Below are 13,560 nucleotides of genomic sequence, written 5' to 3'. Positions count from 1 at the left end.
TGAAGATTTCTTATTTAGGAAACACTTTTTTGGTCATCAGGCGTGCTGCAAACTCTCTTTGGGGTGTTGCACAGAAGTGCTGATGATAAGCTTGCGGAAATAGCAGCGTATTTGCCCTGGTGCCTGGTACTAGTGTGGTTTGGTTTGTGTTCATTGGAGCAGTTTAGGATTAGTGTTGTGCACCCTCAGATTAGTCAGGAAATAGAGGAGCAGGATAGCTCAGATAATGCAGAACGAAAAGAAAATAATTATGAATTAAGAGGCTCTAAGAACAGAGCCGAACATAGAAGTGTCTGATGCAACTGAGTTGTGGAACATCAAGATCCATATATTAGCAAAACTACAAGCTAGTGAAGCTCCCTGCAGCACAGTGCATTGCAGTCTGGTTTCATTTGGATAGAAAAGGTGACTTGTCTGCCCACAGGTAACCCAGAAATGTCTTTGGAGAAGAGCATTCAGAATGGTGTCAAACACCTCGAAAAGATCTTGTCTATTTTCATGAAAATAAAAGAAATTCTGTGCCAGAGAACTTGTGAAATGTTGATTTCTGCTTACCCAGTTCCCTTTGTTAGCTAACAGTTGTAGAACAGGTACTTTAGTTGCAGAAAGTTGATTTTTTTGCTCTGTTTATTGGGAAAAATTACGTACTGGACTTGCAGTGTGTTTTGTTTTATTGTGATCTGAAAGCTTGCAGATTAATACCTTGATTATATCAAATATAAATGGCAAAGGGCACTTCAGCCTTCAGCAACTTAGCAATTTCTTAATTTTTGATTTCCTTGGAAAGCAGTTTGCAATTTAGGATAGATTAAAATGGTTTAAAAATTTAAAAATATGTTCAATATGAGATAAACAGCACAGTTGTTCTATTTTAATATTTTATAACTATAATTGAAAAATACGGTATCTAAGCTCATATGTACCTGAGCACTGATGCACTGGTGAAGTTTGTGTTCATTGCAACTGCTCACTTCAGCTTTGTGCAGGAAGCTTGAATTCATTGTTACATTATGGATAACTTTTTCATTGTAAATTAGCAAACAATTTCACATATCTGTGGTTTAGTTTGTTGTGTGCTTGATGGCATTTATTTCCGGTGATGTTGATGGGCCACCTTCACTTCAGTGCTTGATTCTGGGTTACCTCAATGAACCCAAATACACCATACCCTGGGAAAAACTCTAGAGCTTCAATCTGAGGGGGGGGTGCTGCGTACCCCACTGTGTGAGTGTGTTGTGATATATTATGAGTTGCAGGTTCATTGCTTGTGCACTTGACAGCTGCAATAATACATTTTCCCTTCAGCTCTCATGGAGTTGGAATCTAGACCAACATACTGATCCAGTCTCTAAAAATCCTAAACAAAAAAATGACCTGAGTTTAATGCTGAGAGAAAGGAAGGATATTTGCAGGGGGTTATAGTTTTTTATTAAGTAATTGATGATTTAATTTCTGAAGTAAGTTACTTCCAGATATTTTTTCCTCCTCTTACATGCATATTAAGAAAGCTTTACCACTTAAGCTTTTGTAAATTCTATAGGCTCAGATTGTTGTCTAAACCACTAGGAGGTCAGCCTTAATGTTTTCTGAATTTTCCTTGGAACATTGTTTGTAACTGCTTTTGGTGTGGGGGTTTGGGTTTTTTTAATTAAAAAATAAAATCCTCTTTTTCCTTTCTGATTTTACTAAGAATGTAATTGCCCCTTACAATGTAATTGTCCCTTACCACGCGAGAGTAGTGAGTGAATGTCAGCATCTGCAGGGCTTGGGTTGCTGCTCTGATGGACTCACTGATTGACCAAGATCAAAAAGGAGAAGGGGGAAAATAAAAAAAAAAAGGACAGCCAGCAGTTTGGGATTTCATAACTGTTTAAGTAACAATGTAAATGTTAATGTGTTTCAGTTCTATTCAAGAATATTAATACAGAAAAAGTAAAAATTAAGTTTTAATGTTATTAAAATGAGAATTTGTATTCATAAGGATTTGTCATTTTAGGAATGCTTCCCTTGCAGGTTGGCAGGCTTTTTTTCCCATGGTATTTTGCTAATAGCGTGTTTCTAAGATGCTCCCTTACCCATCATCTACATTTACTTCATACGCTTAGAGAGGTTTTTAACTGAGCAAACAGGTGAATGTTACTTGTGTTTGTACATGTTATTTGGCAAGAATGTGCTGATGTCAGTAAACAGTTAATGTAGTAAACTGTAAAATAGAGATCACTTGTACAAAGTGGTGAGATTTTTAGGGATATAGTCTGAATCTTTACATGCAAGAAAATGTTGCAGTGAGAATTCTTAAAGGCAGTATTGAAACACCCTGACTGGGATAAAATGTTTTATACACTGTCAAATACAGTTGTGTCACAAATCCAACTTTAACCTACAGGTAATAGTTGTTAACAGAGTGTTCTCTGTCAAAATAACAAATTTGAACAAATAAAAGTCAGTGTTCCTTAATATTCTGACATGTTGCAAACTTTCCCAGTGAACATATGTTGGTCATGCATATGGAAATTGGGGCATGATTCAAAAATAGGCTTTTTCATAGCATTTCTGTATATACTTTTTAAAGCTGGATAAAATCCTTTTATAGCCATATAAAGGACTCTTGGGATGCCAGTGCCATGGTTTAGTTCATGAGTTCAGAGTTGTGTTTTTTGGTTGGTTTTGTTTGGGGTTTTGTTTTAGGTTTTTTTCAGATAAAAATGAACACATTTGTTTGATATAATCTTAAAGCTGGTGATTGCAGTTCAGCTTTTATTTTCTAATACGGTTCTGAATTTATTTTCAAATTCACTGTTTACCTCCTGGAGTTGAATTTTTGTTCTCAAAATGTGGATGCAATATTCTTACATGGGTATATATATTGAGACAGCAAGAAATGAGTTACATTGACAGCTGTGGACATACAATACTGACTTTAAGTACTGAGAAGTATAAAATGTTTTCTTAATGTGGGATAACTTTATGTGATATGATTGAATATTTTCTGGTGTTTTGTTGTGGAAGATCTTGCCATGCATGTTGCTCAGTTTTGATCTTCTTGTGGAGATGCTGGTTTCTGTCTTAGCACGGTTTCAACATTAAAAGTACTATTGTCATATCAATTAAACAAACAAACGACCCCCAAAAAACAAACAAACAAAAAATAAAAGGATGAGAGGAAGAAATAATGAACATAACAGGTAATTTTTCTGAGCACATGTCACACACAGAGCATGGCTCCTTTTTTTTTTTTTTTCCAGGCAGAGACTTCAGAGCTATGCCAAATTCTGACTCTGTTCTGTGTAAAAGAACATCAGGGTGGTGTCTCGACTTGTCTGCCTGTGATACAGGACACTGATAGGAAGGCAAACATTATTAAAGCTTTCCTAATGTTTTTAAGTCGTAAATGGCTGTCTAGGAGATAGCTCTGTTTTTGTTGTCTGTACAATATTAAAGCCTTGATGAATCAAAGTTGCAAAGAGGTGATTCTAGTTTGAGTCTGATACCTAAAAAAAACCCCAATTGAAACAAATTTTGATTGCTAAAAGTGAAAATTTCTCAAGAAGTCAGACATGTAAGTTTGTGTGTTCTTCTCAATTGTAGGTACATAGAAGTAAGCAGAACTGATATGAAGTAAAGGAAAAGGCAAATCAAGTATTGTTCTCAGTGCTGCAGAGAAGTTCAACCATATATGTTGATAATTTCCACAAACTCTTACTGGAATGTGTTTAAACCTAAGCAGAGTGTGTTACCCATTTGTTTAAAGCTGTTTAGTGTCTATTTTCATGATACAAAAGAGACTGGCTGGACATGTGCCATGTAATTCAATTTATGGGAATCACAGTTCTAGCTGACTGCTTTGAGGTTTTGAGGAGCATTTTTCTTTTAAGCTGTTGGGATTGGAGATCTCCATATTTAGTATCACTTTCATTATAGAAACCTACTCCTGCCACCTGTAATTTATGCAGAGGACAAAAATGCCGTACTTTGGCCTCCTCAGTTTAATCATGCTGCTTGTGTGGCAGTCAAGGAATTGTGTCCAGCTGCAAGGTGGGAGCTTTGCTGTTTAGATAAAAGTATTTTATGCAAAGTAAGGTGGTAGATTAAACAAGATAATGCTCCTATAGAAGATCATTTGCCTTAATACGTAATGCATTTAAAAGGCAGAACACTGAGGCAAAACCAAATTTATTCTCATGCAAAACATCAGTGAATAGAGTTTTGTGAAAGTTCTCTCTTGTCCATGAACCACATTGGACTGGCTTAGTCTGCTAAATGCTGTTCTTCTGGTCCTTACTCGGTGGCAGCCCAGTATTTTTTGTTGAAACAAAAAGTCCATAATGTAAAATACTGCAGAAGCTTCTTTCCTACATCACTGTGGTTCGGTGTCAGTGAGTGTATGTATTGTATCATGTGAAGGAACTCTAGAGGCTCTTTGTCCTGTTACTGTAGCAACTTTGATCTGAAAAGCATTATCAGTGTTGCATAAACAGATGGTCCTGTATTTTTCTTTCAAGTATTTAAAATACTTATTAAAATGTGTGTGGTAAACATTTGTTTCTTAAAGCAAAAGCTGGGAATTGTTTGGTGTTCATACAGGAAAATGTGATGTATCAAATAAGTAAATATTTTAATATTAATAATTCTAAAACAATTAATATTAAAATAGTTAGAAAATATCCAGTCTCAATTACCATGTACCATTTTAAAGATTAAGGAACATGATAGATAGTGAATGAGGAACTACAAAAAAAAAGGTTGTAGAGAAAAATCCTTTGCTTGAGTGTGTGAATATTTTTCCCTTAGCTAGTTTTACATGAAATCATAGGCTTGGATTAATGAGCCATTTTTCATTTCAACTGCCCTATCAAACACCTACTCATTAGTCAGCAGCTGAAAGTGTTAGAAGAATGCACTACATCTGTCACTGGCAGCATTTCCCACCAAACTTGTTTCCACTGAAGCTTGGATAAAATCCATAAAAATAGGATTTTAAAATGTGATATTGTCTTATTTTCTAGATTGTAACCTGTCTCTGAATTCAATTTAAACCTCTCTTAAAATGTCTTATGCCCTCGTTTACCAAAAGAACATTTTGTTCCATTGCATAGATCTTCATTGTAGTCAAACCTACACATTTTTGCTGCTGCACTGAACTTCTCTCTTCTTAAGACCTCTATAACTTAAACATTGAATGCAATATTTATACATGTAAATATAAGTCAGTGTTGGTTGGATAACCACCATGCTCTCAAGCTTTTACTCCTACATGCAGTTTTTTATGCTTTGTTTCTTGAAAGTGACATGTGTGACCTCTGTAATAAGGACACAGACAGGAGTGAGTTTGGTGGTATTTTTGTGGATTTTTCACTGGGCTTGATTAAAATGGTGGGCCAGTACTTGAAATGAGCCTTTGCAATCTGCCCTGGGAATTATGTCTTTGTACAACATTTTAAAAATACATTTCTTTTAAGGTACTGGGGTTGTTTTGTGTTGCACAGCTTTCCAAACTCAACCAGCATCTACTAATTTCTCTCCCCACCCCCACTTACAAAACCTTTTGAGTATATAAGATTGGCTGAAGGAAAACTTGGCACTGTTGTGCCCATGTGCTGTAAGTGACCATGCAAATATTGGCAAATCCAGATAGGGACAAATCCAGTCAGAGATTTTGTTAATTCCACCTTAAACCAATTTTTGCTGTGCTAAAAGGAGTAATTACTATCAGTTTCTCAGTGTGGGATGTAGGATCGTCTTTTGCCATGCTTCAGTCTTGAGAATTGTTTTAAGAAGTCACATGATAGTTCATATGCCTTTCATTTATCCAGGTAAGGATTTTTTTCTTATCTGTGTTTTTCTTTTGATGGACAGGTATTAACATGGTGTCCACTACCTCTGTTTCCTTGAAGGATATCTTCTGGGCTGTCCTTTGGAATTGAACCATGGAGTCATAGAATCGATGGGGTTGGAAAAGACCTCCGAGATCATAAGTCCAACCCTTGGTCCAACTCCAGTCCATTTACCAGATCATGGCACTCAGTGCCACGTCCAACCTCAGTTTAAAAACTTCAGGGATGGTGAACCCCCCCACCCCCCTCTCTGGGCAGGCCAATCCAATGCCTGATGGAGTCAGAACCCCCTTGGAGAGGCCCAGTATCCTTATTTCTATGTTTTTTCCTCCAAAATGTGTAGTATCCACAACCTTTTCTCTTCCCTTGGGTTCAGGGTTGTGATGAGACCCTTATTTTCTACAGCCTGTCATCATCTGTGAGAACAGTATTTGAGTAGGCTGTAATTGGAGGAGGGGGCAAAGTAACCTGCATTGCTCCTACCAGAAAAAGCAAGTCATGTTTATTCCCATCCCTTTTTTGGGTCACTGTTTGGTGGGGCAGGTAATGGAATCAACGCAGCTCAAACTCACCCTTTTTTTTTTCATTTTAACTCTGCTCAGGGTCCCTGATCTGGTTTGATGCTGCAGCCTCACAAGCCCTTGTACTGCAATTTCAAGCAGTTGTGCAGCAGAAGAGGTGGGATCGTGGCAGTGGCTCATTTAGGTTTAACTCAGCTTAGAGTGCCATGGAACACAGTCTAAGTTAGCAGAAAACTAACCCAGCAATAAAGAGGCTTCCTGTTGGCTTAGTGGACTACCCCAGCTTAGCTGTGGGTCTGATGACCACTGAAGCAGATGAGAACAAAATATTTTCAAATGTAAAGCAGAGAGGAAGGCAGGAAAGGGCCTGAAGCAGCCTGCAACAGGACTGCCCTACACTGCTGAGGAATAGCAACTTTGGCAATTGTGGAATTACGCCTTTAGTAACTTTAGAGCTCAAACTAAATACTCCCCTCTTCTCTCAGTCAAAAAATGAAAACTCCTCATACAGTCTGTGAGGTAACTAACAGGGTGTCTTCATGTAACTAGAAGTTGATGCCATTTTAATTATGGTGTTGATTCTGTCACTATCAGTTAGAATAGCAGCTGATTTAGAATGGAAATAAAGGCAACCTTTGGGCAGGTGAATTCACTGTGTGTGTTGTAGGGAGGTGAGAAGGGAGAGGGGGTGACTTTTTAAAAACACGCCTCAAATGGAGTGTTTTTTTAAAAAGTGCTACATAACCTCCAAGTGTAAAGAGCATTCACCAGCTGTAGTGCTGGATCCTAACTAGATGATCTTCAAGGTCCCTTCCAACCCAAACCATTCTATAATTCTATAAATGTAACACATTAAGTTTTATTCTGAGAACTTTATTGGAATTTTCCTTCATTCCTATCATCAGAAAGTTACAAATGATGGGAAAGGTTGAGAGGAAACCTGTAATAGCTAGTTTTGCTATACCATCAATATATTTTTTCATTCATTTAATTCTAAAAATGGATAGCTGAAGTTAATAGTTTTTCATTCTCTTGCAACAGAAGTGTCTTCAGAAATTTGTTAAAGTAAGCTCTTCTTCCTCCCATTGATATTCATTAGCTCTGTTCCACTTGCACTGGTATTCTTTCCCATTAGTAGGTCAATTCCTAACTCAATTTTCTTTGCAATTTTTTTCACAAATGAAGTTGCTTAAAATAATTCAACTTAAATAAATATTTTCCTTTGGTGGAAAAATAAATATTTTAAGGCTGAAACAAAGGAAGGGTATACAAACCTTAGCAGAATGTACCGTCAATCTGTAGGAGTGGTGAGAAGATTGCAGATATTCTTAACAAGCAAAAAGTCCTATAAAGCTCTACTAGTGTCCTGTCAGAATTACACCATAAACACACTGAATTATGGCTCTTTTAAGCAGTTTATTGGTGGTTGACTAAGTACTGGCCTCAGATCTAACACAGTCCTGCAAAGAGGAAGAACTGAGAACAGGGTATGTGGTTCTTGCAAAAGAAAACTTACTGAATGTGACTTGGTGTTCTGCCAGTACAACTGCTGGCACCACAAATGTCACATTTACTCGCTCTAGGGAAGAACATTGAAGGGAGGTTGATTCTTAAACCATTACCTGAAGTTTTCTAATGAGCGTCCAACTTTTAAAGCCATGCTTATGTATAAAATGGGAAATGGCACTGTAACTAAAGTAATCTTCCCTTTTTGCTTTCTTGTTGTGTCCAATTGGACCAACAGTCTCCATGTCCAGTTAGTCTCTGCAGAGAGTTTGAGATAGAAGCAGTAGCTGACCATTAAAGTAGAGAGGAGAAGTGATAGAGCAGCTGTTTTAAAAGATATGGGTACCAGATAAATAGGAATTTTAAACCTAATTTTTGCCACTTCATACTGCAGTTTATCACTATAGAACAATCTAATTGTACTTTAAGATGGAGAAAAGAAACAATTTGCTCTGAGATTCTGCGTGTGAAAATATTTCAAAAAATTATTTGTTCAGTTTCCTTCTTCATCCATCAAATCTTGTAGAAAACCTTGTTTGAGGTCAGTCTGCTTTTTGTTTTTAGATCCAGAGTTTTTTAAAGGCCTATATCTATGGTAGCTTTTTGTTTTGTAAGACTCAAGCTCCACATTGACAGTTGGACTTGATGATCTTAAAAGTCTTTTCCAACCTTGATGTTCTAAGGTATACCCAGGGAATATACAGATAAAAAACCTGACATTTTTGAGAATACACCTTCCCTAGTTTTGCTTAGACTGGAAGGATAAAGGATTTGAATCTTTGTAGTCTTAGGGAAAAGGTTTAAAAAGGCATCAGAAATTCATGTAGTCCCTTTTGATGTTCACAATAGCAGGATCAACTATATGTCACTCATTATGTTTGGCCATTTCTTAAATTATTAGAAAGTTTGCAGTCTTTTTTTTGTTTCATTATGCTTACTCTAAGAGTATTTCCTTTAATTTCTAACCTAATCTTCCTTGATGGAGGATGCATTTACTGTTTGTAGTGAAAGTAGAAAAGCTAATTCCTTCCACTTCCATAATTAGTCTTTAAAATACTTGGATGTCTCAGTCAAGTCCTTTCTATTAAAAACAAGCAAACAACAAACAAGCAACCCACACCACATCAAACAGAGGAACTTTATTTATTTCTAAGTAGTATTTTCAAGCTTTGTTGTCATTTGGTAGGTACTACTTCATACAGGAGGTGCTACATCAAACTGGGCCTTGTCAGCAATCACTAAATCCAATTGATTTCTTTATGTGTCTTATGGGTGATATTCCTCTTTTTCATATCCCAGTTAATCTTTTCCCTTCATCCAGTTGAATAATATTCAGTATACCTCTAACTCACCTTTGACAATGCAATATAATTTTTCTAACCAGTATGCATATGTCCTGTAATTTGTTTTTATGCCAAATTTTCATCAGCAAGTGACATAATTGAAAAGGCTGTTGTTTTCTGGTGTACTCCATTTTTTTTAGCAGATATAAGTTAAGACAGTGTTATAGATCAAGTAATCTAAATACTTACTAGCACCAGTGTGTCACATACATGTATACACAATATCTGGGGGGAAGCACAAATTTGGGGATGGTACAAGTGTAGAAATGCCAGTTTGTCTGAACATTATTCCCAGGGGTGCAGTACCTGGGAGACAAAATGGTCCTGCAAATAGCTCATTGTAAAAATAAATATGCAACTATCAATATGATGAAGGTTCCTTACAGTTTTGTTCCAAATACCTAAATAATTAACTAGCAAGTTCAGCAATTCTTATGCTGTGGTTTGGTTGTTTGTTTTTTTTTTGTTTCTGGGACTATGTAGCAAAACTGTTTTCATATACCTATATATTGGTTCTTAGTCCTGCAAGACTAGTTTTTAATAATATTTTTTAAAGTTGCTTATAGTTACTGACCTTTCTAGAAAAGAAGACCAGCATTTAGCAACATCCAACTTTTAACAACGTTAACTGAAACTTGAGGCAGATCCATTTGTATATCGAAAGAAATAATCGGGTCCATCTAGATTGAAAGAAATATTTGGGTCCATTTCTGGATTGAAAAAAACATATTCTAGTCCATTTCTGGATTGAAAGAAATATTCGGGTCTGTTTCTGGGTTGAAAGAAATACTCAGCATGAAATGTGAGGTTTTCATCTCCTGCTTGTAATATGGGCGTATTTCTATTCACAATGTATATACTGTCGACATACTACATGAAACAGCTCGTGGAATGCTTGAGGTTTTATATTTCTCAGTAATCAACAATAACAATTGAAGGACCTGTATCTTACTGTGAACTGCCTTTTATTATGGCCCTTGAAAGCTAAAGTTGTAGATGTTGCACTTAACCCTGTCGTTTTTTCACGGTTAAGTGGAACGCCGGTTTGGTAATCCCGGATAGCCTTAGTGAGGAGGGAAAGGTTAAGGCAAGAGAGAGGGGGAAAACCATGCGCTGTTTCCAGCAGGTGCTACTGGATGTTATTGAGGGGGCGGGGGGTATAACAGCAGCAATGAGCTCATCCTGGTTTGAAAAAATAAAAAACCCCGGCGCAAGGCAGCGGCCCCATCTCCGCCCCGCTCCGCCCCTGGGCGCGGGGCCGGTGCGGGAGCGCGGGGGGAGCGCGGGGCGAGCCCGCACCGGCCCCGCTCGTTCCATTCGCGGCCTCCACCGTGTCATTTGAAGTTGCTGCCGTCGGCCAATGGGGCTCCTCCCGCCCGCTGACATCACTCCGCAGCCAGTTCCCTCCAGCTGCAGAGCGCTTCAGTTTCTGTCTTTTTTTAAACTAAAATGGAGGCTGGTTTCTTGCCTTAAGGAATACAGTGCCGTGCCTGCTGGAGCCTAGATGTTGACATGTAACAGAGCTGGCAGCAGGATGGTGGTTGACGCAGCCAATTCCAATGGGCCGTTCCAGCCCGTGGCCCTTTTGCATATTAGAGGTGAGTTATTGTGCGTGGGAGAGTGAATCGCGACCCTCTGACGAGCGAATAAATGGCTATTGTGGAGCTCGGAGAAGGGGAGCAGGAAGTCAGTCAGTCCTTTGTAGCCCAGTCCCTCTCGGTGTGTTACAGCCGCGGTGAAACCGGCGGAGAGCAAAACCCGTTTTGTATTCGGCGTCTTTTGGGAAGATTTAAGAATTCGGGGAGGAATTGCATACATAGTTAAAAGCAGGTTTTACTGCTTTCTGCCGTAACTCTCCCATCCCCCTTTGAAGCTGTGCTGATGTCAAAGGATGTGAAGTCACTACCCTAGAAAGGTGCGGAGTGGGGGAGGGAAGAGCCAAGTTATCCCTATACCGTGTCTGTAGAATAAGGGCAAACCTTTGGTGTGCTTCGGAGCCTTTTTTTGTGTGTGAATCGTTCAGGCAGAGCCCCACTAAAGTGCTCCACGGCTTGTAAAAGAATTGGAAGCGTTGTCAGGGAGGAAGGGGGGAAGAGATGTGACATTTATTATGAAAATATCCTTTATGTATTCAGAAGGCATTTCCTAAAGAGATGCAATTCAGCTTTAACAAGGAACCTCTTATGTGCCTATCGTGCTGTGCAGTTCTGAATGTCCAATTTCTTCACAGAATGTGTTCTTTTGGGTTTATAGTATTAGTGCATTGCAAATCTAAATTTTATATAATTTGTTGGAAAAATAGATGGTTGGTACGACATCTGTGTGTAATACTGACCGTGTATTTCGTTTTACTTTTTTCTGCTTAGTAAAATTTTGCATTCTGGTGGGGTTTTCTGATGTATTTTTTTTAAGCTGGCTTTTTTAGCTGCGTTTTTTTAATGCTGCCTTAAGGTGGTTTTGGTTTAGAACTTTATGAAAGCACAACATGCATTATCTGGGATCAGCACACCTTGAACAATGGCATTTACATTCAAGAAACACAGCTGATACTGTTCTTAATTGCCTTTGCTTCTCAGCTTTCACTGGTGTAGGCCAAATGTTAGTACTGGAAGGAATATTTTTAATCAATATTTCATGCACTGGAAAACATTTGCTTTGGAAGTTTATAAACCCCCAGCTGTATGGAACTCTGCTGCTTTAAGTGGTAGTACTGGTCTTCATATATTAAAAATTTTTGCTTTACCTTTAGAAGAGTGATGCTTTACCTTTAGTGGTGTCTTTTCTGTCTGAAGTGGGGCTGAATGAATTCTAGAAGACTCTAATTTTGATCTGTGACTGGGGGGGAAATGCAGTACAATTCTCTTGATGGAACAGGGACTGTGCTTGTTCTCAAGGGAATGTAAATGCAACTGACTGACCTGTGGACAGGCCTTTGCTTTTTACTCTACACAAATCATCTTAATTCTCCAATAGATGCTCCCTTTTGGAAGGGGAAAAGCACCATCTTTTAAAGCTGCAAGTCAGGAAAACAATCCAAGATTAGAATCAGAATTAGGAAGTATTGTGATGATTGATAATCCTTTGTCTCAATATGATAACAAGGTTCTTGTCACTGAACTTATCCCTGTTGCTGCTCCAGTGAAATACGTCATTGTGGAAACAATGGATTTTAAGAAACTGTTCTGAAATTTGCTTTCATAAGACCTTAATTTTCGGTGCACTGGATAGTGCAGTAGTAAACTAGAGGTTAAAGGGCTTTATGGTTTGGTGTTTTTTTCTGTTTGGTTTCATTTTTTTTCATGGGTTATGAGAGCAGAGTTCCTTGCAAGCAAATGAAGAATAACTGAGAGATTGTTTTTCATTTTTCAGGTGGTAGGAAATAACATGGGTCTCTGGTGGTGTAGCCCAGAGGAATTTCTTGACCCTGGGAGAGGAAAATCATCTCTTCCATACATACATGCATACAGAAGTTGCTTTAGGGGTTTTTGTGCATACCCTTTCTCATCGGCTGCACTGATGCTGCCAATACTGATGCTTCCAAAATGAAGCCTCTCAGAGAAATACATACAAAATTAAGAGCAGTAAAAATTAACTGATAATTGTGAAACCTTATGACACATTATCACCACTTGTCCCAACATATGCTTCTTTTACAGTTCTTTTTGCATCATCTGTTGCATTATAGGAAAAAATTTCTAGTAAAGTGCTCCTCTTGGCAACAGTAAGAGCTAAATCTTCAAGGGCAAGGCATAGGGGCACAAGACCTTCAGGTGTTTCTGGTAGATCGAGTTTGTTAAAATAGAAAAGGTATGTCTTTATCACCTATTTCATAAAATCTTTAAACTAAAATTTCGAGATGTTGTCATTGCCATATCTGACCTTAATCTTACTTTTAAAAGAATATCTGAAGTCTTGTGAATTACACTGTTAGTACTTCTTAGAAAATAAAAATTGCAATCTTCCTTTTTAAGTTAATTCTAAAGCACTCCCTGTGCCTGAATCATATGGAGTATGTGATGTTTGCAGAATAAAAAGGAAATACTCAGCAAACTCCCATTCCATGCCAGATCATAACCTTTCTCCTGCCGGTCCTGAACCATAGACAGTGTTGTTGTCTGGGTTCCTTAGAGCTTTGCCAAAACAAGTAGGAAAAACAGATGCAGGTGTTTTTTAAAGATGAAGTTAAACTCTTGTGGATAGAAAATGAGGATGTCAGACTTTATTGACTGCCGTTGCCGACACTGGTATCTGCATCATCACCAAAAGGAGGAACAGTAGGTATTTGTGGGATAGGAGGTGTCAGGGCCCAGATACCCTGTTCTCCAGCAGTTTATTTGGTTGCTGGCGCTCAAGTTG

General features: G+C 38.1%; 1 protein-coding gene across 3 annotated transcripts in view; it reads left to right on the top strand.

Annotated features, from left to right (window-relative positions):
* Positions 1–13,560, top strand: part of PPP2R5C (protein phosphatase 2 regulatory subunit B'gamma) — an 81,540-nt gene that overhangs the window by 19,441 nt on the left and 48,539 nt on the right. The window contains exon 1 of one of the 3 annotated variants that reach the window (XM_071557495.1): positions 10,464–10,802. The exons of the other annotated variants lie outside the window; for them this stretch is intronic. Within the exon in view, the coding sequence (XP_071413596.1) occupies positions 10,709–10,802 (94 nt within the window). The 5' untranslated portion in view covers positions 10,464–10,708. Of the gene's footprint in view, positions 1–10,463; positions 10,803–13,560 lie in introns of those variants that run through there. 3 annotated transcript variants of the gene reach the window in all.

This window comes from Pithys albifrons, chromosome 6 (genome assembly GCF_047495875.1).
Source record: "Pithys albifrons albifrons isolate INPA30051 chromosome 6, PitAlb_v1, whole genome shotgun sequence".
Lineage (NCBI taxonomy): Eukaryota > Metazoa > Chordata > Aves > Passeriformes > Thamnophilidae > Pithys > Pithys albifrons.
This window is presented reverse-complemented; position numbering and strand designations above follow the sequence as displayed.